Below are 21835 nucleotides of genomic sequence, written 5' to 3' on the forward strand. Positions count from 1 at the left end.
ATCCTTAGTCACATTCTGCAGGAATCATAAATAAGGTCTTGACGTTAGTCGTGAAGTTAAGTGTAGCATCAGAATGTAATTATATACATAAAGAACAACAGGGTGTGGGTGAAGGAATGATTAAAGAATGAAGGTTGGTCTCGTGTATATATATATATAAAAAAAAAAGTGATAAACCAGATTCACGGCTTCTCGTGTGTACACCCGCCGGCTTTTAAAAGATATTAAGACCGGTTGCAGCGTCTTTTCCTCAGGTTGAACACTTTTTTTCGCGCCAACTTACGTTCTATGCATCCTACTTGTAGACATGCACATTAGTGTTGCGCTTGCACTTACATGCACTTATATTCACTTTCTTTCTTAATGTGATTAGATATTTTAGAGATTAATTAAATGTCAAGTTTATTTCTCCGTACTTTTGAGATAACAAAATAGATACATGAAAAAAATTTCACACCACAGATAAATGGGAAATTTTTTCGTTGTTTTATAATTTATTATATTCGATGAAGAATACGTTAGTTTCATGATAGCTTTTATAAAAGAGTTTATAAATCAACTTCAATATGTATTTATCCCTTTCTTCAATCACCCTAGACCTTCTGTACATTTTAACATAAATTTCATTATTTAAAAATAACTTTACCGTTTTTTTTTTCGTGTAAAAAATTACACAACTTATCAAAAATATTATTTTATTATTTTGCAATAAATTAAAGCAAGCATTTTTTTTTCTTTAAATATTTCTGTATGTTTAAAAATTCAGTTTTTTTTTTTAATATAAATATTCAGCTTAAAAGCTTATATATACTCTTTTGTCGAACAAAATTTTATTTTACTATTGAGAATTTATTTATTTGAGAGCTTTAGCATGATAGTAAGCGAAAATTTATTGAGCATTGGTTTTAAAAGATTAAAATTTAAATATCAGATAGATACATTCAGATAATACTGATAATTTGTTCAAATAAAAAGTATTTATATTATGATTGCAATTTTTAATAAATATTTACTTTATCAGTAAAACTGATTCGAAACTTTAACGTCAATTAATATGTTCGTTAATCAATCTATAAATCTAAAATAATTCTAAAATTTATCGAAAAATATTTCAATAACTACACAATATTATATGTAGTCGATTGCAACTTAGATGCAATTTTTATTCCAAAAAATATTTGCTTTCTACTTAAACATGAATTAATTGAAAAAATAAATAAATTCAAATCAACTCTTTCATAATATTTTTTGAAATATTGAGAGAAACTTGAAAAACCTAATATTAACATTAGAATATTTAACAAATAAATGTCACTGGTAAAATCTAACCGATCGATCGTAATTTTCCTATAAAAACCGATATTTAATGAATGAAAGTGAAAGTATTGACCAATTCAAAAATAATTTTATTTTAATCAGTACTATAAAAATTTTCTGAGTGAATTAATGACAATGCTTAATAAGCTCTGGTCCGAAAAGTAATAAAAGATTGCTCTGGCGGAAATGTAAGGTAGTCTGGACCGACACACAAGTGGGAGGACCGGTCGACGTCGGATGTTCATGGACAATGACCGGCTTTTTTGAATAAAATTCACGTCCATCACACCACATCGCGTGCGTGCATGCATGTACTGTGGTCAGCATTTGTTCATCTACACGTGGTATATACTATATTTACTCGAGAAAGTCTGTTGAATTTCCTCCTTGAAATGTAACATTTGGAGAAATAACTGATTCTTAAGCTAAAAAAAAATACTATCTAAACTACAGTTATTTTATTTTTTTACATCAATTACACATATGTTTAAGGCTGACATATAAGCTACTTATTTTCTTTTTAAGGAATCAAATTGATAGACATTTGCTATCTTTAGAGAAAAACATTAACGAAATATTTATAATTTTATTACTGATATAGAAATCATTATTTATTCTTGATACTTATCTCAATGATTCAAACTCATTAAATAAATAAAATAAGATTATTATTTTCATGTTTTGATAGATTTTATGTGGATGGTAATTTTTTATCAATAATGTATAGAATTAAGTACCTAGTGGGCATATTTATTATTATTTTAGTATTTATCTTTTCTAATAAATCGAAAGTGTTGTAGAAATATGCTTATTAGTTTCTCACTATTGAGCAATCATCTATTTCAGTACCTATATAATAAAAATTTCTGTTCCAAAAAGTTTAATTTTTTAAAATAATTTTTCGTCTAATTAATTTCTTTACACATTAAATATTTGCAATTATGAATAGTTTATTTTCTTTGGTGCAGAGATACATAAACTTTGAACAGCAAACATTCAATTATGTTTTTATTTTATTCTTGTAAATAATTAATACTTTATATTTAAAATAAATAAGTATTAAAAATTATTCATTAATATACTTAATTAAATTTATTGTAATTTAGAGTTAATTTTTATTTATAATTTTTATTATTCTGTTTAAAAAAAAAATTTATTTAAACTTCAAACTAGTTCGATAGTCTGTCTGTAAGTCTAGAATAATAAAATCAAAGCTCGTAATTGAAAAAGTTTACCAATAAAATAGAAATTCAATTGAAACTATTGTATACAAGTTAATAGAATCGTCAATAATCAATATGAAACCAAACAATTTTTCTGTCATTCAATAAATACAAAATATAATTAATTACTAACTAATTAACTCGATAAATGTCTTTCCACTGTTTTAACATTCATTTGAAACACGTTTTATCTGCACTATAAATTTCCTATGTACATAAAAATATGTACTTTACATTCATCTTGTCAAACAATCTCATTTTTCCATCCATTATATTTTTAAAAGTCTCTTTAATCTAATAAACAAAATGCATTGTACTTCTCTTCCATATTCTTATTATTATTGTTATTCGAAGTTTAATAACGTCTATTGTAACAGACTCAAATACTAATAGCTTCTGATACGATACATCCTTTTCCGATGAATAGTAGTAGAATAGGTAATTAGATTAAAAGCTCATTGAAAGGTAACAGGAAATCTCATTAATTGACGGGCTGAAAATGAAGAATTTTAGCAAAAATCTTCATGATATAAGACATTTTTTCCTAAATTTACGTCATTACGTTGAAGTACATCTTAAAAAATATTAAATTAAGATAAAATATTATTATTATTTTTTTTTAAACATGATGCAGTGTATATTTGCTTCACTGATTTGCAATTATAGAACCATCACTGCTTTTTACTGATTTATTTTTATAGAGTAAATTCCACCTGTAGCAATAAAAAATAAATTAAAGATTTATTAAGTAATTCAAGTGAAGAAGATAAAATTCCTGAAGTTTATTAATGGATCCAATGAATAATGGTCAATTGTCAGACATATTTGAAACTCGAGACGGTATTCATGAGAATTTTACTAATTACCTGCATGTTCATCAAACCCCGTGTGGTTTTGCAATAAATGAGATGAGAATGAAGTAGGGAGAGGGTTTGACGTGCTTCGAATTTCACTGGCGTATTGATCTCGTCAGTTTACGGGTAATGATTACTTGTGAAAGTTTCATTAAATATGTTTCCATCAGAAAAGTTATTATCAGCTTGAAACACGCTTTTAATATTTCATGTAATTAAATTATCTTTAATATTACTCGTTTGTCGGGATAAATGTTGATACTGGGATGTAAAAAGACTAATAGATGATCAGTGAAAAATATTTTTCTACCAACAATAGCACGACTATTCAAGAATTCATATCCTCAGTCTGCCATTATTTGTGGAATTTTATTTGCTGAGAGTTGTTGATGGTTTTTTTTTGTGTCTGATTAGTGAATATTAATTAACTGAACGTAAGAACAAAGAATTGAAAAGAACAAAGACATTTTTTATTTAAAAATAAAATGGTTATTAAAGAAAGAAGAAATATTGCGAGGAAAAGAGCAAGTTGTAAATTGCATTGTTTCTTAATTATTACAAATAAACTTTAATGGATTTAAAATAATGAACTCATTTAAATGATAAAAGCTTTGTTGATTTTTATTAAATTTTTTTAATCTATTGTATTATCAAATATAAATTCAACAGGAAAGCCAGTGACACTATTATAGTACTAAACCAAAAAAAAATAGAATTATTTAATTACAAATGGGAGATAAAGAATTAAAAAAAATTAATTTTTTATCTTAAGAAAAAATAATTACTTACTGTTAAGTCCATGAAAAAGTTCATCAGTATTTATTAAATTCTTTATTTAACAATAAATAAATATAAAAAAGTAAATAAAAAATGAATAATCTAGAATTAATGAAAATAAATTGATACAAGACAAAAATTCTTAATGCATTTTATGTCAATAAAACAAAGCTCATCCTTTTTAGTTAAGATTAAAGAGGATTACAAGCACTGTTTTAATTACAACAAAGCACATGCCATATTATAGTCATGGAATCATGAACATTGGCATCAAGTTTCTCTTTGTATTTACTCTTTTGAATTTCAACCCATGACTTCCGATATAATGGCTCCAAAAATTCATCAATTCTATTTGGCTTGTATTTATTCTTCAATTAAAATAATTTACCATTTCCTAGTAAATATTAATCTTCTAAATAAATAAATCATTTTTTTTTTTTTTGATAAAATCTCGACAATGTAAACTATGTAATCAGTCAGTCGTAAATATTTGGTCTGAACAAGTCTATTTATTCATTTGAGCAATTAGGAATAATTGCCGGTCAACGAAGCATTTTCACGTGACGTTGAAACGCGACTTGACACCAGTTGTATACATTTGTATTTGCGACTGCGCTATGACTCGGGTTTCAGCTCTCGGATAAATTTAGATGAGTATCGTGGCGAATGAGCAGAAAGGATCCAGACCCTTCCTAGAAAGTTATATTATTGTAGATCCTTCTGACATTCACACACATACGTAACTACAAATCATGTTGCAAATTACAACATTTTTATTAACCACTATTTGTATCAGCATACTTTGAACTTGACTTAGATGTAAATAATCCAATAATATTTTACAGTTAAATAATTAGTGTGAAATAAAAAATAAACTAAAGGTCCAAGTGTGTGGCCGTGACGCGAAATCTATTTCAGCGACCATTCACGTCGAAAACATTGAGTCACACTCGTTTCATGCGGGATGTCTTTGAACTCGAATACTCTAAATAAAGAAAACATGTAGTTTTACGGAATAAGGAACAAGCGAGGGTGCGTAAATCTAGTCTTTTCGAACAAACTAAATAATCGCAAGTAGCGAGATCATAAATTTAAGTGAAACGATAGATGTAGCCAATACTAATGGACACACCCCTAAGGGGAATTTTCACATGATCAATTCATCTTATAAATTTGTCATTTGGGGTTGGAATGAACCATGAATGTGAATGAAAAATTTATGTACTTTGCTTTAGCATTTTAGTGATTTTATTTGCTAGAAACAACTCATTATCTTTAGCAAAGATATTTTTTTTAGATTAAAATTAGTCTGAAATTTAAGTGATTTGAATTTTTAAAATATAATTAATCGTTTTTGAATGATTTAAATAATTTCATTCTTTTGGTGAATGATTTTTTAATGAATTCTAATAGAGATAAATAAGTATTTGCATATTATAGAAGAGGTAATACTCTATCTAGAACTCATTAATCACCGTTTTTTCTTGATAACTATTAGCGTACAAAAAAAAATGATAAAAAATGATATCAGAAAAAAACAGTTCTATTAAGGTCTTCTATCTAATAATTTTGAATTTAAATTTATTCCAGAAAAACTTTGAAAACAATTAAGATACATAAACAACTGATCACATTTAAAAAAAGAGATATGATTAAATTTAAATCTTCTATCTTTTTTATTTCTTTAATATTTGTTGCTACGAAACCATATTTTATTTAAAAAAGTATTTGTTAAAGTAAAGTATGAATAATTACATTTGATTAAGCTTATAGCAAATAAGAAGTCATACTGCATTTCATAAAATTCTTAAATATGTGAAAGAGTTGTCTAAACCACTTCTTCTATTTGTTCCTTCTTCAGAAAAAGATTTGCAAAGCTGGCTTTGTTAGTCTCATATTTATCCTATGAGTGTGTAGAATTTCAACTTCCTAGATAACCGAGGGCTTTTAAGAAAGTTTGAATAAACGAACAAGAAAACAAGAGCTTTTACAGAATTGTTTATACATACATATCTAAACAAGGTAAATATACCAGTAGCTAAACATGCCCTAATTCTTGGAGAGATGCATCAGTGCTATTAATCACTGAAAAACACAACAGCTAAAAAATAATGATGTATCAAAAATTAAATTGCTCTAAATAGCAATCTTCAAGAACAAAGAACATTTTTAATCTCATAATAATAACAATTAAAAGTCAAATATTACTTGGATCATTAAATTAATTATTTCTCAATACTTCAGCTGAACTTGAACAGCATAAGCTTCCCTCATTTAGTGATAATAACACGCCTAGCTATCATAGCAGCCTCGTGCTTACAAACTTGTCAAAAAATATCAAACTTTTTTTTCAATAATTTCTCAGTCGGAAATTGTTTCTATATGAAATAAATTCAGTTAAATAAATACTTATAGAACTGTAATAACCATTCCAGGACTAGATATAGAGATCCTCAGGATAATAGAAGAAAAATAATAGCAACATTGATGATAAGCACTTCAAAACTCTAGACATCATGAGATCAACTTGAACATGAGTGAAAATATTTTTTATAGTCTAGGGAATTTATTTCCTTTCGCTGCAAATAGTCTCCCTTGTTTCAAAACAAGTGGAAAAATATTAAATTGAAAAAAAGCTCTCTAAATAAAAATGATTACTCTCATCAACGTAACGTGATGGTGCTTGTAATATCAACATTACTATAACACGTTAGAAATATATTTCTATATGCATTCTTCAGTATTATTTTCACCCACGCGAGTAATGACCATTCTTTATTCGAAGGTTGAAAAAGAAAGATAAAAATTATGTCTGGTGCTATATAATGGCTATTAGGATGGAAGACATACAGAGTAGAATATTTACATTTCTTAAAGCATACCATCTGCACGTACGAGTCCGGCTTGTCATTCTCGTCTGAAGAACACAAAAGACAATACCTTATCCGTTTTCTTATTTATACTTAAACCTTTTTTCTCATGATGATGAGGATGATGATAAGATGATGAAACAAAATTCAAATTTTTACGTTTAGTGACTTTTAATTTATTACTATCATCAAAATGAATATAAATTTTTTTAATATTTTTGCTTTCATTTTCAGATAAATTATCAAATTTATTTAATGGTTTGAATTCTTCTTTGTTTCAGACTTCCATCACCATACAATAAACAAACAGCCGCAGGAGTTGGGTCGACTGGCACGAGTATCCCCTTGCCAGCTACAGTCGCGGCGACAAGGAGATGCCCTCCGGACAAGGTTAGGCCTGTCCCTGCCCCTACACATCAAACACAACTTGGTAAGTTCTATGAAATTTCATCCACTGTTCATTTCATTTGAACATTCAAGTGAAAGTTACTTTGTTATTAAAAAATATGCAATTACTTCCCTTGAAAAGAAACTTGTTCAGGAATATTTATCTGTTCATTGTCAGTTAGTGCTGAGTTTTGAAGATTTAATGGTTCAAACTGGCTTTGCATATGCCTTATTAGCGTATTGTATTATTTTTTCATGACAAGCTTTTTCTTATCCACAAGAAAAAAGATTTCAAAAAAGCTTAAAGCCTAAAAGATTGAAAAATTTCTCAATTATCATTATTTGAAGGAATACTTTTTGGAGCAGGAAGAATGAAAAAGCTTTGAATATTAGGAAATGAATGTTTTTCATTGTTATGTTATATTTTGGAGCTTGCAAAAAAATTTTGTAAAAAAATGTCACTTGATAAGTTGGAATATGCTTAAAAGTATCATGAAAAAATATTGTTAATAATGTTTTATAGAAAGAATGTTTTGATTATCTATCTTCCACTGGTTTTTATATTAAGGAAATTCCAGAATGTTGTGTAGGTGACAGTTAATCCTAAAACTTTTTTTTCCATAGCATTCGTATCGTTTTCCCGAGTTGACAGGACAATGTGGTGTAAAAACTCATTGAACAATGTTATATCCGTCAATAGCTTTTGCAAAAAGCCAGTAAAGATAAAATCAAAAAATAATTTTCAAGCTGAATGCCTATGCCAAACTTCACTGTCATGATAGATATGTTTCTGAAAAATGTTCACCATGAATTATTGTTCAAAAATAGCATTCAAAGTAATTCAAGGATAAAATCCCTTGAATTGAATCTATTCCAGAGCATAATAAATTTTTACTGATCATCAATATTCTGCAAAATGACTCAATCATTCATACTATCAGATTTCATTTCCAATCATCCGTCACTTTTTTTTTTAATAACTCAATTTTGAGAGAATAGAATTATCAATGTGTGATGGTAGCTAAAAAGATATAATATCGAAAGCAAAATTCATCTTAGAAGGAAAAAGAGAAATGAGAGAAAAAATTGAGATGTTTCTCACAGAAGTAGATCTGGCCACTAGTCAGCCGTTGGTCAGTAGATATTCGTCATGACTAGCATACACAAGTTTGCGCATGCCCAATATCTCAATCCACATCAATAGAAGGACCTATTCAATACTAAGCGATATACTATATATTCATTTTATATTCATATCACTCTCGATTCTATAAAAAATAAACATTTCCTAGCAACCAGTGAATCTATTAATTATTAATAAATATTTATTCAACTAGAATTCATTTTTCAAATAATCCATTAATTATTAACAAGTACTCACTCAACGGTATGCTTCATTAAAGTACTTATTAAATATAGATAAATCTCATCAATCTACAATAAATTCAATCCAAATCTCTTTCATCAAAAAATAAATAAATAAATTCAAGGATAAAATCATATAAGCTTCGAAATTCTTTTTGAAGCATAATAAAATAATATTTTACTGTAATCACTAAAGTTATAATCTTTAGAATGTTCACTTTTTGTCATAAAAAAATGATCCCTTAATTTATTGAAGATTGTACGAAAAAATCCAAAATAACTCACACTCCATTGGGGATCTCTGTAGAATTAACAAGGTTGTCTGAAGTCACAGTCACAAAAGTAAGAGGAAGCTAACTGGTGTCGCCATTAGTCCCTTGTATAGCTTTTAGCAACCCCTGGTTCATTTTGAGGCAAAGTATGGGAAGACAAAAAATATATCTGTATGAGATATGAAGACCAGGCCTCGTGTCTTGTACATTTAAATGCTCATACCCTTTTTTATTACTTCTATCTCATAGGGCTCCCATGGATATCCGGCAGTGTAGATCGCATTTACAGAAGCCACGAGCGTGTACAATTTTTGATAGTATACCTAAAGTTGGGTAACCTGTGAAAAAGCAAAGGGACATAAACATCATCCCTCTCACACATAGATGTAGGGGGGTCAGGGTAGCGCCCCACTTTTCAGACACTGCTTCATTCTCTACTTTCTCTTTCAATATCGTAGGGTGCTTCCAACCAGATGTGCGTTCATTCTGTCGCCTCAGGGTATAATTGAAATTACATATTCTCCTATTTTTCTATTCCTACTTTATAAATGCTCGTTATTTTAAATAATATGCATTTTATAGTTAAATATTTTAAGAATAACTATTATTATTAATTATTATTGTTTTAATAATAAATTTTTTTTCAAGGTTTGAAAATAATCGAATTTCTAACAAGATCATATTTTTGAGCTCATCGTTAACCCTTTCTAGGTCTATTATTCAATAAATTTTATTCCTTTATTGCATTTTAAATTAAATATAAAGAATATTTTTCTTTTTATTTTGTTCAATGACAACTTTGATGATCTAAAACTACATAAAAATATAATTAATGTTGTCAAAGACTTTGAGCTCTATCAAAGTATATGATATAAAGTATTCTTGTATTTTTTTAATAGCTACTCACCACTTGCATATCAATGGAATTTAAATCTATTGAATAATACATATTGAAAAATTTTTTTAAAAAAAGAGAGACATCAGTTATCCTTTTAAATTGTGGCATTTTTACATAGAAAAAAAACTTTTGATAGTTTTTTATTGGCTTTATAGAAAAAATAGCAACAATTATACAATATCTAGTAATATTTATTATGATTTTGCTTTTATTTAAAACATTTTTGATTCATTTTTTTGAAATAAATCAACAAAAATTAGTGACTATTCACTGACAATCAATATCAATGTGATTACACAAATTTATTTAGAGATAAACTTGGCATTGATGATCAATAACTACGTACTTATTTGTAATCATTTTTGCTTCTTCATTGTAAAAAAGTGTATTGAACTCTACCTAAAGTAATTGAGATCGGTAAATAAAGTTCATCCGGTAGATTTTTCTCTATAGAAAACTTCATTGATATACAATCAAGTGAATCAAGTCAAAAGCTTATTCTTTTTTCTAACTATTTACTTCCCTTCTTGCTGTATTTTTTTTCAAATTCATTTATAATTTTTTTTCAGCTGAATTATGACCTATTGAAGCAAAAAAAAAATACTTTTTGCTCCGAACTGCCATAACTTGTCCACAAATGACTTTAAAATAACCGTTAAAAAATCATTTCTCATAAAGGTATTCCTTTTAAAACGTCATTCTTTGAGTTTATTAAACAATATTCCTTCTTTTTACAATCTTTCTCTTTTACTTTGATTAAAAAAAGGAATCCTTTCTTCATTCTCTTTAATTAGATTTTTTTAGTGATCGTATTGCAGAAGTACATTTCTGTTTTTTTCTTCTTATTTAACACAACCTTAGAAGCCATTCGATCTACAACAAAGTTCCAATGGACAATAAACATGAAGCAATCACAAAAAAAAGCGTGAAGTAGGTGCTTCCTTTGTTTCGTAAATCTAATTTTTTGTTTCTTTCTTGTTAAGTGAGAATGAAAATCGTGACTCGAGGCAGCATTTTGATCTAATTTTTTTGGCCATTTTATTTTTACCCTCTACTAAAGATTCATAAAGGGCAATCATGCCCTTACAACCTATGAAAAATCACAGCTTTGATAAATTATAGATCCTTCATTCCCTTTTCACTAAGAACAAAAAAATTAATTGCTGTTTTATTAAAGGATTATTGAACTATTGAATGCATATTTATGTAATTATCAACACCAAGTACGAGGAATGAATGTTGAAAAAATATTCCATCATTAGGAAGTATTTTAATCATTATTATTACTTCCCATATTACATTGGCTCCCCATTTGACTCTTTTATTTTCTGAAAGGTTTAAGACCGAGCATAGGTCTTACGAACATATATATTTCCTTGGCCTTTACACGGTATCTTTCTCCTCTTTCTTCTCATGTTCATTTTTTTCTCCTCTTTCTCTTCTTGCAATTGAAAGCAGTACAAAAGGCAAAAAAGCAAGTAAGCGTGAAGCAAAATATATCGTGACCATGATGACGAACGCCCCAGTCTCTCGTTTAAGTCACCACCATTTCCCAAATTACCAGTTGAAAGATTCCAAACGGATTGCAGTTGAGAGGAGTCATCCTTAAGAAATGTCTGTGCCGAAATATCATTTGAATAATTCTTTTATTATAATTCTTTGGAATTCTTGAGAATTAATCGCTATTGTCATCAGATCATACTGCAAATAATCCCTTTTGATCAAACAGTTTTTACTCCGAAAATATTTCAACATTTTTTATCAATTCACTGCTTTCGAATAAGACACTCTTACGTTTCAATCTTTCAATAGTTTTATTGCAAATACTTGAAAATTTTATTGAAATTAAAAAAAAAACAACTGATTATCTTAATTACTTTTAAAAAATTAAGCATAGAATGATGCTATTAAAAAACTTTAAGCTTCAAAAAGAGAAATATTTATTGAATTCTTTAGAATTTATTGAATACTGATCGAAATAAAAAAGGATTTGTTTTTAATAGAAAATAGATTTTCAAGGTTCAATATTAATAGAAGATGAAATGCCAAACAATATTAAAAATTAAACTGATACCATGATGTTACATTTAATAGATTTCCTTTATTACATCAAAAGAATATCTTAAAATACCCGATAAAATCTTCAATCATTGTAACATCTGCTTGAAATCGATTTTTTTTATTGGAGATGATAGATAGAGCCTTACATCTGGATGAAACGATCTAGTAACTAGGCTGGTTTCTACGAAAATAAACGATCCAAAAAGTGGTATATTTTTTATTGCAAGGTATTCATCTTCACAACCTTTTGCTCACTATTTAACATTTCTAGAGGTAAAAAGAGAAAAATTTACACGTTACGTCAATTTGACATTATGACGGTAAAATTTGTCAAATATTAATATGAAATATCAGCAAATGTATCAAGAGCATAAAAGAGTCTGAAAGTACTTTTATGTACTAGTTCTGAGTACCGAAGAGTAAATGTAAACGTAGAAGTAAAAAGAGAGAAAGAGAGAAGTAGACAAGCCATATACCAAGCACTTTGGTATACATCCAACAAGCTATGGAGAGATGTGGATATACCTCAGATTCACGCTATGTGGTTACCTTTTCTCTTGCACACATTTATTCACTCTTTTTAATGATGAGAAAGTATAAAAAAAGAAGAGAGAAAAAACCAGGAAAGGTAGACATGGAAAAAATACGGAAAGAAGAGGGCGAGCTAGCCTCTTTGAACCCTCTCTCACGTTCAATCTCGCGTCTTCTTGTCGTTACTCTCAGCTTTTTTACATTTTACATCGAATTCACTGAGCAATATACCAGTTGTTCGCGGACGTTTGTCACGCGCGGGGTTTACTAGAAGCATAGAAAAATGTTTTGTGTGAGATTTGCACCACGAGTTGAACAAAATGAACAAAATATCCTTGATCAAGGTATTTATTGGAGTTTTCAAAAATATTCGATAGCTTCACTTTGATTGTACTGAACAACAATTGACATTGATCACATATTATTCGCTACAAATATTTACACTTGAATAAAAATTTATCTTTTTTATTTTCACAACATTTAAATCAAATTATCAAAAATTGAAAAAAAAACCATTGATCAATTGATTTAAAATGTAAAAAATATTTCAGTAAATTAATTAATTATATTCTTTCACTAGAAAAACGTATCCCTATTTTTAGAGTCACTCTAATTGACCAATTTAAAATTACTTGCAATTAATAGATAAAATCCTTAATCAAGTTAGATAAAGTTTATTAAATAATCCAATAGGAGAGAAAAAATTTCCCTTGTTGCAATTGTATTTTTTTATGCCAGAAATGAGGAAATATTTCTTCACTGCTTACACCAAAGACAGACGGGAGAGACGATGTTATTGTTTCTCAATTCTTTGAAGTTGATACATCAACGAATCACCTTTCTCAAAATGGATTTAATTTATTATTGTTGACATTTAAATGATATCAATTTGACATTTATTCTTATTGCAATATCAAACTGCTAAAATAACATCACATATATTTACAATAAATGTTTTTTCCTATTTTCTTTAAAAAAATAATTAAATAATTCAAGTATAATAATCTTTTTTGTAAAAATAAAAATTCAAATGCAACATTTTTTTTTCGAAGTATAAATTTTAAAATGGTTTATAAATATTCCTTTTGACTGGTTGAATTCAAATGTTAAATCAAAATTTGATAATTTGCAATAACTTATCTAGCATGGCTGACTAGAATTTCCAAATATAATTAAATTCTATTGAAATTCAAATCACAGTTGAATTTGGATTTCGAGTTTGAAATCAGCAGTGAACAAAGATGTGAGTACGTATTGAATGAATATCTTATAAGGTTGATTTATCTGTATTGTTACTCCGAAAAAATAACAAATTTCCATAAATTTATTTTACTTAACAAAAAAAAAATCAATTTATTCAAATTTAACTTGTGTTTATCTAAATTATTATTCACTCCCTAAAATGTACTTTAAAAGTTCTATTTTAATATCAGCCTACTTAATCTGATAATTCAAATGTTTTATCCAAACAATGGAAACTTTTGAAAAAAACTTCATATTATCTAAACACACCTTTGTTTGTTTTTAAACAAATTATTTGCATGTTATGTACCTTTATACCATGCAAATAATGGCTGAATATTTTTCTTTTTTTTTTCTTTTTAAATTGTTAAAAAAAAATAACTTTCATGTTCAGTTGACTAACAAGAACGAAAAGCTCTGATTATAGTGATTAACCATAAGTAATTTCTATTGTTACTGGTTAGTTCTATATTTATTAATCGATAATTCTAGTCCATCAGATAATAAGCTAAACCAATATCACACATAATTTTTCAGACACTTGCGTGCAACATAAAAAATATCTCGTGTTATAAATATCAAGGTATTAATTGAGAAAAAGATAAGGGAGACAAGTAAAAGTGTCTGTTCATTTATTTGACTCTCGAAGAACAGCAGCTGTTTTCGACGTAAACTCCTCCTCTTATAACTTTTTCTATAATACAGTTGGCCACCCTTTGTGAATAACCTGTAGAAGTGTTTGAGTTGAAAGCATTTGTTGCACAAAAATTTGTAAAGATTAAGTTTTAAAACTTACGTAGTATTTTTCTTTCGTAGTGAGATTAAAATAAAACTTTTCATCATGTTCTTTGATCATTTGTGTTGATAATTCGATTTGATTTAAAAGAAACATTCGTTGCCTTGACTTTAAAAATTTTATTTGCATAGTCTCGATAAAACCAGCCGTTTTAAATGAGGAACAACAGTATTTCACTGTTAGACGTCAGGTAAAAACACGAAAAAACTTTGCCTCTGATTATTATTATCAAGTTCCTTCACTAAGTATGACATAAGCTTTATATCTTTGTCATATCAATAATGTCAACAGAAATTTATACTCTGAAACTTTGATAAAAATAGGATCACATTTGAATGAAAGCTTTCTTTATAAAGCTATTTTATTTCAACGAAAAAAACATTTTCAAGACAATTATTAAAGAATAATACAAATGACATTTACGGTCTAAAAAATAAATTATCAATATTTCATTTTTTATTATATTAATGAATTTGAAAAAAATACTCAAGTTTATCATTTATTTAATGTTCATAATTATAGTAGGGTATTTTGAAATATTCATCAAATAAAATATTCAGCTAAAATTTTTAGAAAAAAATATTAAATAGATAAAGAAGTTAATTAAAATTATTTTGCATAATTATGAATTACAATTATATTTTTATCATCCTTGAAATTAATCTTTGTGAATGAAAATAAGTAAAAAATTCACTCGTTTGCGGTAGTTTTCATTAATTAAAATTTCAAAAGAGAAACAGTATATTATTAAAGGTAACAGCAATATGAGGGTTGTTCAAGAAACACACTCATTAAAAGAATTGAGGGATAATTTTTTTCCTTGGGGAAAATGATTAAAATTCAAATAACTCTAGCTTTGATATAAACAGTAATACCTGTACTTTGAAAAAGAACTTCTAACACTTTACCTTTCTTTCTTGAATTATTCCTTTTTATTACATTTTTTTATTGATCGTTTGTACTTTATTTTTGTTAATCATCGTAAAAAAATGAATATTTTGTCGAAAATATTATGTCTCTTTTTATTGCAAAAAAATGATAGCTTTAGTATTTTTGATTGAATGGAAAGCTTAGAGTTAGAGCTTCAAAATCGTTTTCAGAAAGACGTCTTAGGATTATTCTTCTTTCGAATTATCCTGATTTGGAGTTGAAATCGTATTTTCAGGTTTATGTCTCAATTACTTTCAAGTAAGTAATAATAAAAAAAATATCTCTTGCATTTAAAAAAAACAAAGAAACTAAAATAACAATTTTACGATTCAAAAAATGTATCGTCATATTTTTTTATTAACTAAATAAATTCAACTTTCAGAATTTAATGAGTAAAGATCCTTAAAATTATTCAAAAAAATATAAAAGGTAAAAAAGAATGGTGATAAAAAATAATTAACAGGAAATCGTTAGTATAATTAACATAATATATCATATTAAATGATATTATGATGGGTAGAAACTAGATTTTCTCTCCTTTAAATACTTCTTCAAGTGCTCCAACATACTGCCAACAATTTTAACGAATGTAAGGAAAACCATATAAATTCTATCGTTTCTTCAAATATCTCCGAATATATATTTTAAGAGTGTCATAAATCGAAATCAAACTCTAAAATAGACGAATTTCTATTTTAAGAATTCTAATAATAATCCAACACTCAATTCTAAATAAAACCAATAAATTTGAAAAAATAAATAAACAATGCAACTATCATAAGCATTTTATAAAAATAATTGATTTAATTTATTTCATTATAAATTCAATTTTTATTGAGATATGATCATAAACATAAAAAATTAAATCTAAGACGATTAGGTGACTCCATGAGGAATTCAATTATTATTTTATAACGTGAAAAGTAAGAAAAATCGGATCACAGAGAAATATGAATCAGCTGGATCGTGCGATACTCTTGCGTATTATCCCCAGAGGGATGAAAAAACCTAGGGAGATTCTTTGTCCCAGCAGTACAGTTTAGGGAGCTCCTTTCCTTCCTGTCAAAATCGCTAATTCGAATCGACATCCACACGTGCATGAACTCTCGATATAAAAAAGATAAAAGAGTGAAAAATATTAAGATTTATTGATTACCAACAACATAAGTGGTTATTACGAATTTTGAAAGCATTTACTTGTTATTTTATTTTTTATGTAGTTAATCTTTATGCAATATTCATTTTGCTCTTGGAATCTTGGATAATAATTCAATGGATTCGTAACGATCATTATAGTTAATCACTGTTTGACAATTAATTGCCACAGGGGTTGGAGTCTGATGGACTAGATTTTTTATTCACTCAAAATAGGATAAAATAAGAGGGTACTACAGAGATACTTAGTAATAAATCAGTCTATGAATGTTTTATAAGAAACATTTGTTTGAGAGATGGATGAAACCGTACTTGATGGAATCAATAGATTATTACCAACATTAGTGTTTTTTAAAATATACTGAAAAACCTTATCATTCATCATAGTAAATTTACATCACAGTCGCTTGCTGTCGTCAAATAATGAATGATTATCATACAATTATCTCAAGTTGCTTTTCCACCAACTTTTAATACTTCCTCTTGGTTCTTGTCTTCTGTATTATCTCAAGAATTACGAGCTAAGCTAGACAAGTCACGATTTTAGATCCTGCTTTTAATAGATCTTATATCTTAGTCAATCATCTCTTGAGCTGTTTGATATTTTTTTATCTTTAGAATATTTACTAAAAACGGAGAGAATTCTTCTTTTAATCCACTAGAGTAATCAACTTCTTGAATTTTAGCTTAAATCTACAAAAAAATATTCACTAAAAAGAATGAAAATACTAACACAGAAATTATCAATAAACTCTGATTAAATTTACTTGAATCTAAATAAAAAACTGTAATTGAAAATAATTATTTAAAGTAATGCTGAAGTTTATTAAGACATCAATAATAAAATAAAGATATCTAATTGTAATTCATCTAATGGATTAATTCAGTGTCAGGTACCAAATTAAAGTTAAGAAAAATTTTTAATTGATAATAATAAATAGTTATTTATAATCATATTGTGTTGCTATTTATTTTTTAAAATTAAATTATTATAATTTTGATTGAAATTTCAACAATTAAAATATTTTTTTATAATAATGTTTATTTTCTAGATTATAATTGGATGGTTAATTCAAACAATTAGATAATTTTTAGCAAAAAAAAACTATTTCCAAAGAACCTCTTTTTTATGATCATCTTCAAATCAAGATATTCCTCTTATTTGCGATAAAAACGTTTCGTTCTAATTCCTGTGATAGCAGTATCATTACAGATTAGAAATAGCTCTATTTTTTCCTCTAATTAACTAAAATAAAGAAACTACTTGTTCAAATTGCTTACAAAACCAACTATTTCACAAAAAAATACTAAAAAGCACATGAAATAATTTAGCTATCAAAAATAGCTAAAAATAACTTCTTCTTTCATACATTTGACCAGAACGACCCTTTAAAAATAATAGCAAAGCTTAAGAATATTCCTTAATGATTTATTATTCGAATAATGAATCGTTTCTAGGCCTGTTCAATTACTATTACAGCAATTGAGTTAATGACGTCTGAATGAAGCAGAAAAACGAGAGCATTTATGTGGTAGAAGTGGTTGAATTACAACTTAAATAATCTACTACTTCATAAAGTACCAGTAATAAAAATAGAGCAAGTAAATAAAATGTTGTTAATAATATTCACACTTCGCAATGCAAACTAAAAATCACAAGAATGCAGTAACAATTTTATCAATTGGCCTTCCAACTACTTTAATTATATACTTATTATTACCAGATAAGTTCATAGATTGTCGTATTTCTTAGTATTCAATCTCATTTATTCTTAGAGTGTGGGATAATTTGACAGCCACTGGACCTATATCTCCTTGGCCTGTCAATCCCTCCAAGCATTTGCTCACACGTACAGACGCACATTCTTACAGCTCCCTAGCTCTTTAAGTTACTACTTGGTGTACCACGGGGCACTTATGCGCGATAACGGTGGCCGTAAACGTTCGCTAATGTCCTCGCAATAAACGAGAACGAAAAACGACGGATAGAACGAAGTGAAAGAGCAAAAACAGAAAGAGAGGGTATTAAAGAAAGAGTGGGAAAGGTTCTGAACGTGTTGTAAGCTGGTCACGACGACGAATCAGGACTGCCAATGACGCCTCAGTCAGTAAAGGCATTTAACACCGAGTTGATAGTAGTGTATGTCCCTATCTTACTTTTAATAGTTTATATCCTGTATAATAACAAAGTTACGATATAGAAATTGATACAAAATACTCAGTGGATTTTCTTTTTTAGTTTTGATAATCACTAGTTAAGAGATTTTAGCTATTCAGTGTCTCATAAACCTTTTTATAGAGAATTTTAATGTATATTCCGGCTAGCAAGCGCCTACACATAAATTACAACTAGTTTTACTTAGTTTTATTACGTGTTATATCATGAATAATTATTGGTTATTGTTTTTACAGGTCTGAAACACGGAAACGGTGGTATAGCAAGTGCGAGCAGTTCCAGAAGTACTAGTCCCAGTCAACAACAAACACTACAAAGCGGATTATCTTTCATTCCTCAACCCAGAACACAGAATTCAACTGGTAGACAGCCTACAGCTACAACCCCGAGGTATTAGTCATTTGAAAATTATTTTTCCCTAATATTTATTTTCATACGAATTCAAGTTATTAATACATTTTTTCTCTAATATTCTTTTTTTAGTCCAAGGGCATCAACAGTCGGTCGTCCAAGCGGAAGTCTCCGTGCTCCACAACCATCACCATACTCTTCACCTCCACCTTCTGCTCAGCAAAATAAGAACTCAGTTCTGGATAAATTCAAACTATTCAACAATAAAGATAAGAATCAGGATAGAGGAAAAACATCATCGGCTGTATCAAAACGCACGTCAAGCTCATCTGGCTTTTCATCAGCACGCTCAGAGCATTCTGACAGTTCAACTTCGCTATGTGATCAAAGTAAAAATTTCGTTGAATCGCCAAAAACAAAAGTTTTAAAATCAAAGCTTCAGTCAAAATCAACTAAACAGTCGAGTCCAAAATCAGCTCGCAAAGAGCAATCAAAAGTATTAACTAAAATTTCTCGAACGAAAACAACAACAGAGAAAGGATACTCTCCTACTCCAGAGGATCAAAAATCAAATATTAAAATTGCTAATGTAGCTACAAAAATTACTACAAATGATAAACGACCGAACAACTTGGATACCTCAAAACAACCTGTTCCACCTCAGAAATTTAATTCTGCTCTCATACCACCGGGACATCAAAAGCAAGGACTTCAAGATCCTAAGGTTGTAAATAAGTCTGAACAAAAATCAATTCAAAGGCCAAAGATGGAGCTTCCGGTAAAAATACCGGACTCGAAGATTCTCGCACAAAATCTAAAAGGACCACTTAATGGTTTAAATAAAGATTTGATAAACTCAAAAAGTCTTCCAGGCTCGAATGGATTAATTAAACATCCAACACTTGGTAGTCCAGTGATTGAAAATAATTTGGATAAAACCATTAGTATGAACCAAGCGAATACTAATTTATCTGAAGAAAAGCAGATTGTAGACACACAGAAAGTTGATGAGTCAGAGACTGATTTTAGTAATAGAAAGAATATTTCTGAGAATATTGAAGAAGCCCCAAAAGCTTTCGATAATCATATCAGTGACGAGAACAAGTCATCGAGTGAAACATCCAATTCACTTAATCATCAAGAGTCTTCCACTCATAACAATATTCATATCAACCAAAAAGAGTCTTCAGATGTTCAGGAAATACCAACGAGCCCGCACAAACATCAGTCATCTATAAATAATGTAAGTCCTTTTCCTGGACCAAATCCACCGGGTCAAACCGCTCCAGGAATGAGTCCAGGCTCTAGCATTCCAAAGCCAATGGCACTTGTCAAAGGTACAACGAAACCACCAAAGGAAATAAATATATCTAATATACCGAACACTGCGAAACTTAAAAATGAAGTACTTCATCGAAAACTTGATCCAAATACTGTAGCAATGGTATCACCAATGCCTAGCATATCGGACTTTATGTCGGAAAGTTCTCACAGTAATTCTAACAGTACGGGTCAAAGTAACTCGAGTGATAGTAGTGTTATCTACCGACCTAGTAGTGAGAGTGGAAGTGAGATTAAGACTATTCCAAACAGGAAAATCGATACCACCTTCGAAGAGATAGAAAAGGTAAGTGTATAAGCGAAATAAAGTATATGGTAAAAATCGGAGACAAGAATATATTAAATATTGCTAAATTTTTAACAAATCAACAACAAGAATTAAGAAATGGACAACTTTTACGAATAAAAATTGAAAGTGATTTATAAAGATCAAATTAAAGTTGATATCTTTTGCTGAATATCATTTCTATCCTGGTTCTTGTTTATAATTTATTATCAACCTATCGATAAAATAGTATATTCTTGATTCTTATCTTTATTTATGTAATTTAAATATCTTTAAGATATTGAAGAAAAAAAAACTAACTCTATATGATATGTATCTTAGGTGCTATCGGACAATTGCGTTCCTGGTACAATAGCTGATGATGACACAGAAATGACTGTGAAACCAATGCAGCCTCTGTTGCGTGGATATACACCAGGTGCAAGATGTCTTCAAACACTTCCTAGTCGGACAACAACTAGACAGTATACAATACTTCATTCTTCATCGCATCATCATGTAGCTCAGGATTATTCAGATATTGACATCGCCTCTGGATATCTAAGTGATGGAGAAATTCTGCGAAGTGGGGTGAATATTACCAGTCGAGCTCTATCTGATCTGTGCGATGGATACATGTCGGAGGGAGGTGCATCGCTTTACTCCAAAAGAATAAATCCATCTTATAACCACGATCACGAGAGGTAACTTAATATCCTTATAAGATTACCCTTAAGCTTTATTCTGTGCATAAAATGAGTTTATTTCATTTCTACTCTTGCTATTCAACAACTTTGACTAGTCAAGTGACTGACATGGTATTTAATATTCTTCTTGTTTTTTTGGATTTTCTTCACTTCACGAAATTCTGATTGTCAACCCTGAAGCATTGTTTTCACAATGTTTTAAACCACACTGAAGTCTCCCCTCGCTATTTCTAACTTGATCGGTCTAAACATCATGGCGCATATTATCCGCCTGAAACACGACTCGCTTTATACGGAAATTCAATATACTGTTTTAG

At 28.6% G+C, this 21835-nt stretch overlaps 1 protein-coding gene across 4 annotated transcripts in view; it reads left to right on the forward strand.

Annotated features, from left to right (window-relative positions):
• sick (sickie) overlaps nucleotides 1-21835 on the forward strand; it is a 101671-nt gene that overhangs the window by 53091 nt on the left and 26745 nt on the right. For all 4 annotated transcript variants that reach the window (XM_035089456.1, XM_035089452.1, XM_035089453.1 and 1 more), the window contains 4 exons: nucleotides 7323-7471; nucleotides 19091-19244; nucleotides 19338-20832; nucleotides 21154-21515. In XM_035089456.1, the coding sequence (XP_034945347.1) occupies nucleotides 7323-7471; nucleotides 19091-19244; nucleotides 19338-20832; nucleotides 21154-21515 (2160 nt within the window). The remainder of the gene's footprint in view (nucleotides 1-7322; nucleotides 7472-19090; nucleotides 19245-19337; nucleotides 20833-21153; nucleotides 21516-21835) is intronic.

Source organism: Chelonus insularis, unplaced genomic scaffold (assembly GCF_013357705.1).
Source record: "Chelonus insularis isolate UGA/USDA-ARS -01 unplaced genomic scaffold, ASM1335770v1 contig_66_pilon, whole genome shotgun sequence".
NCBI classification, from domain to species: domain Eukaryota; kingdom Metazoa; phylum Arthropoda; class Insecta; order Hymenoptera; family Braconidae; genus Chelonus; species Chelonus insularis.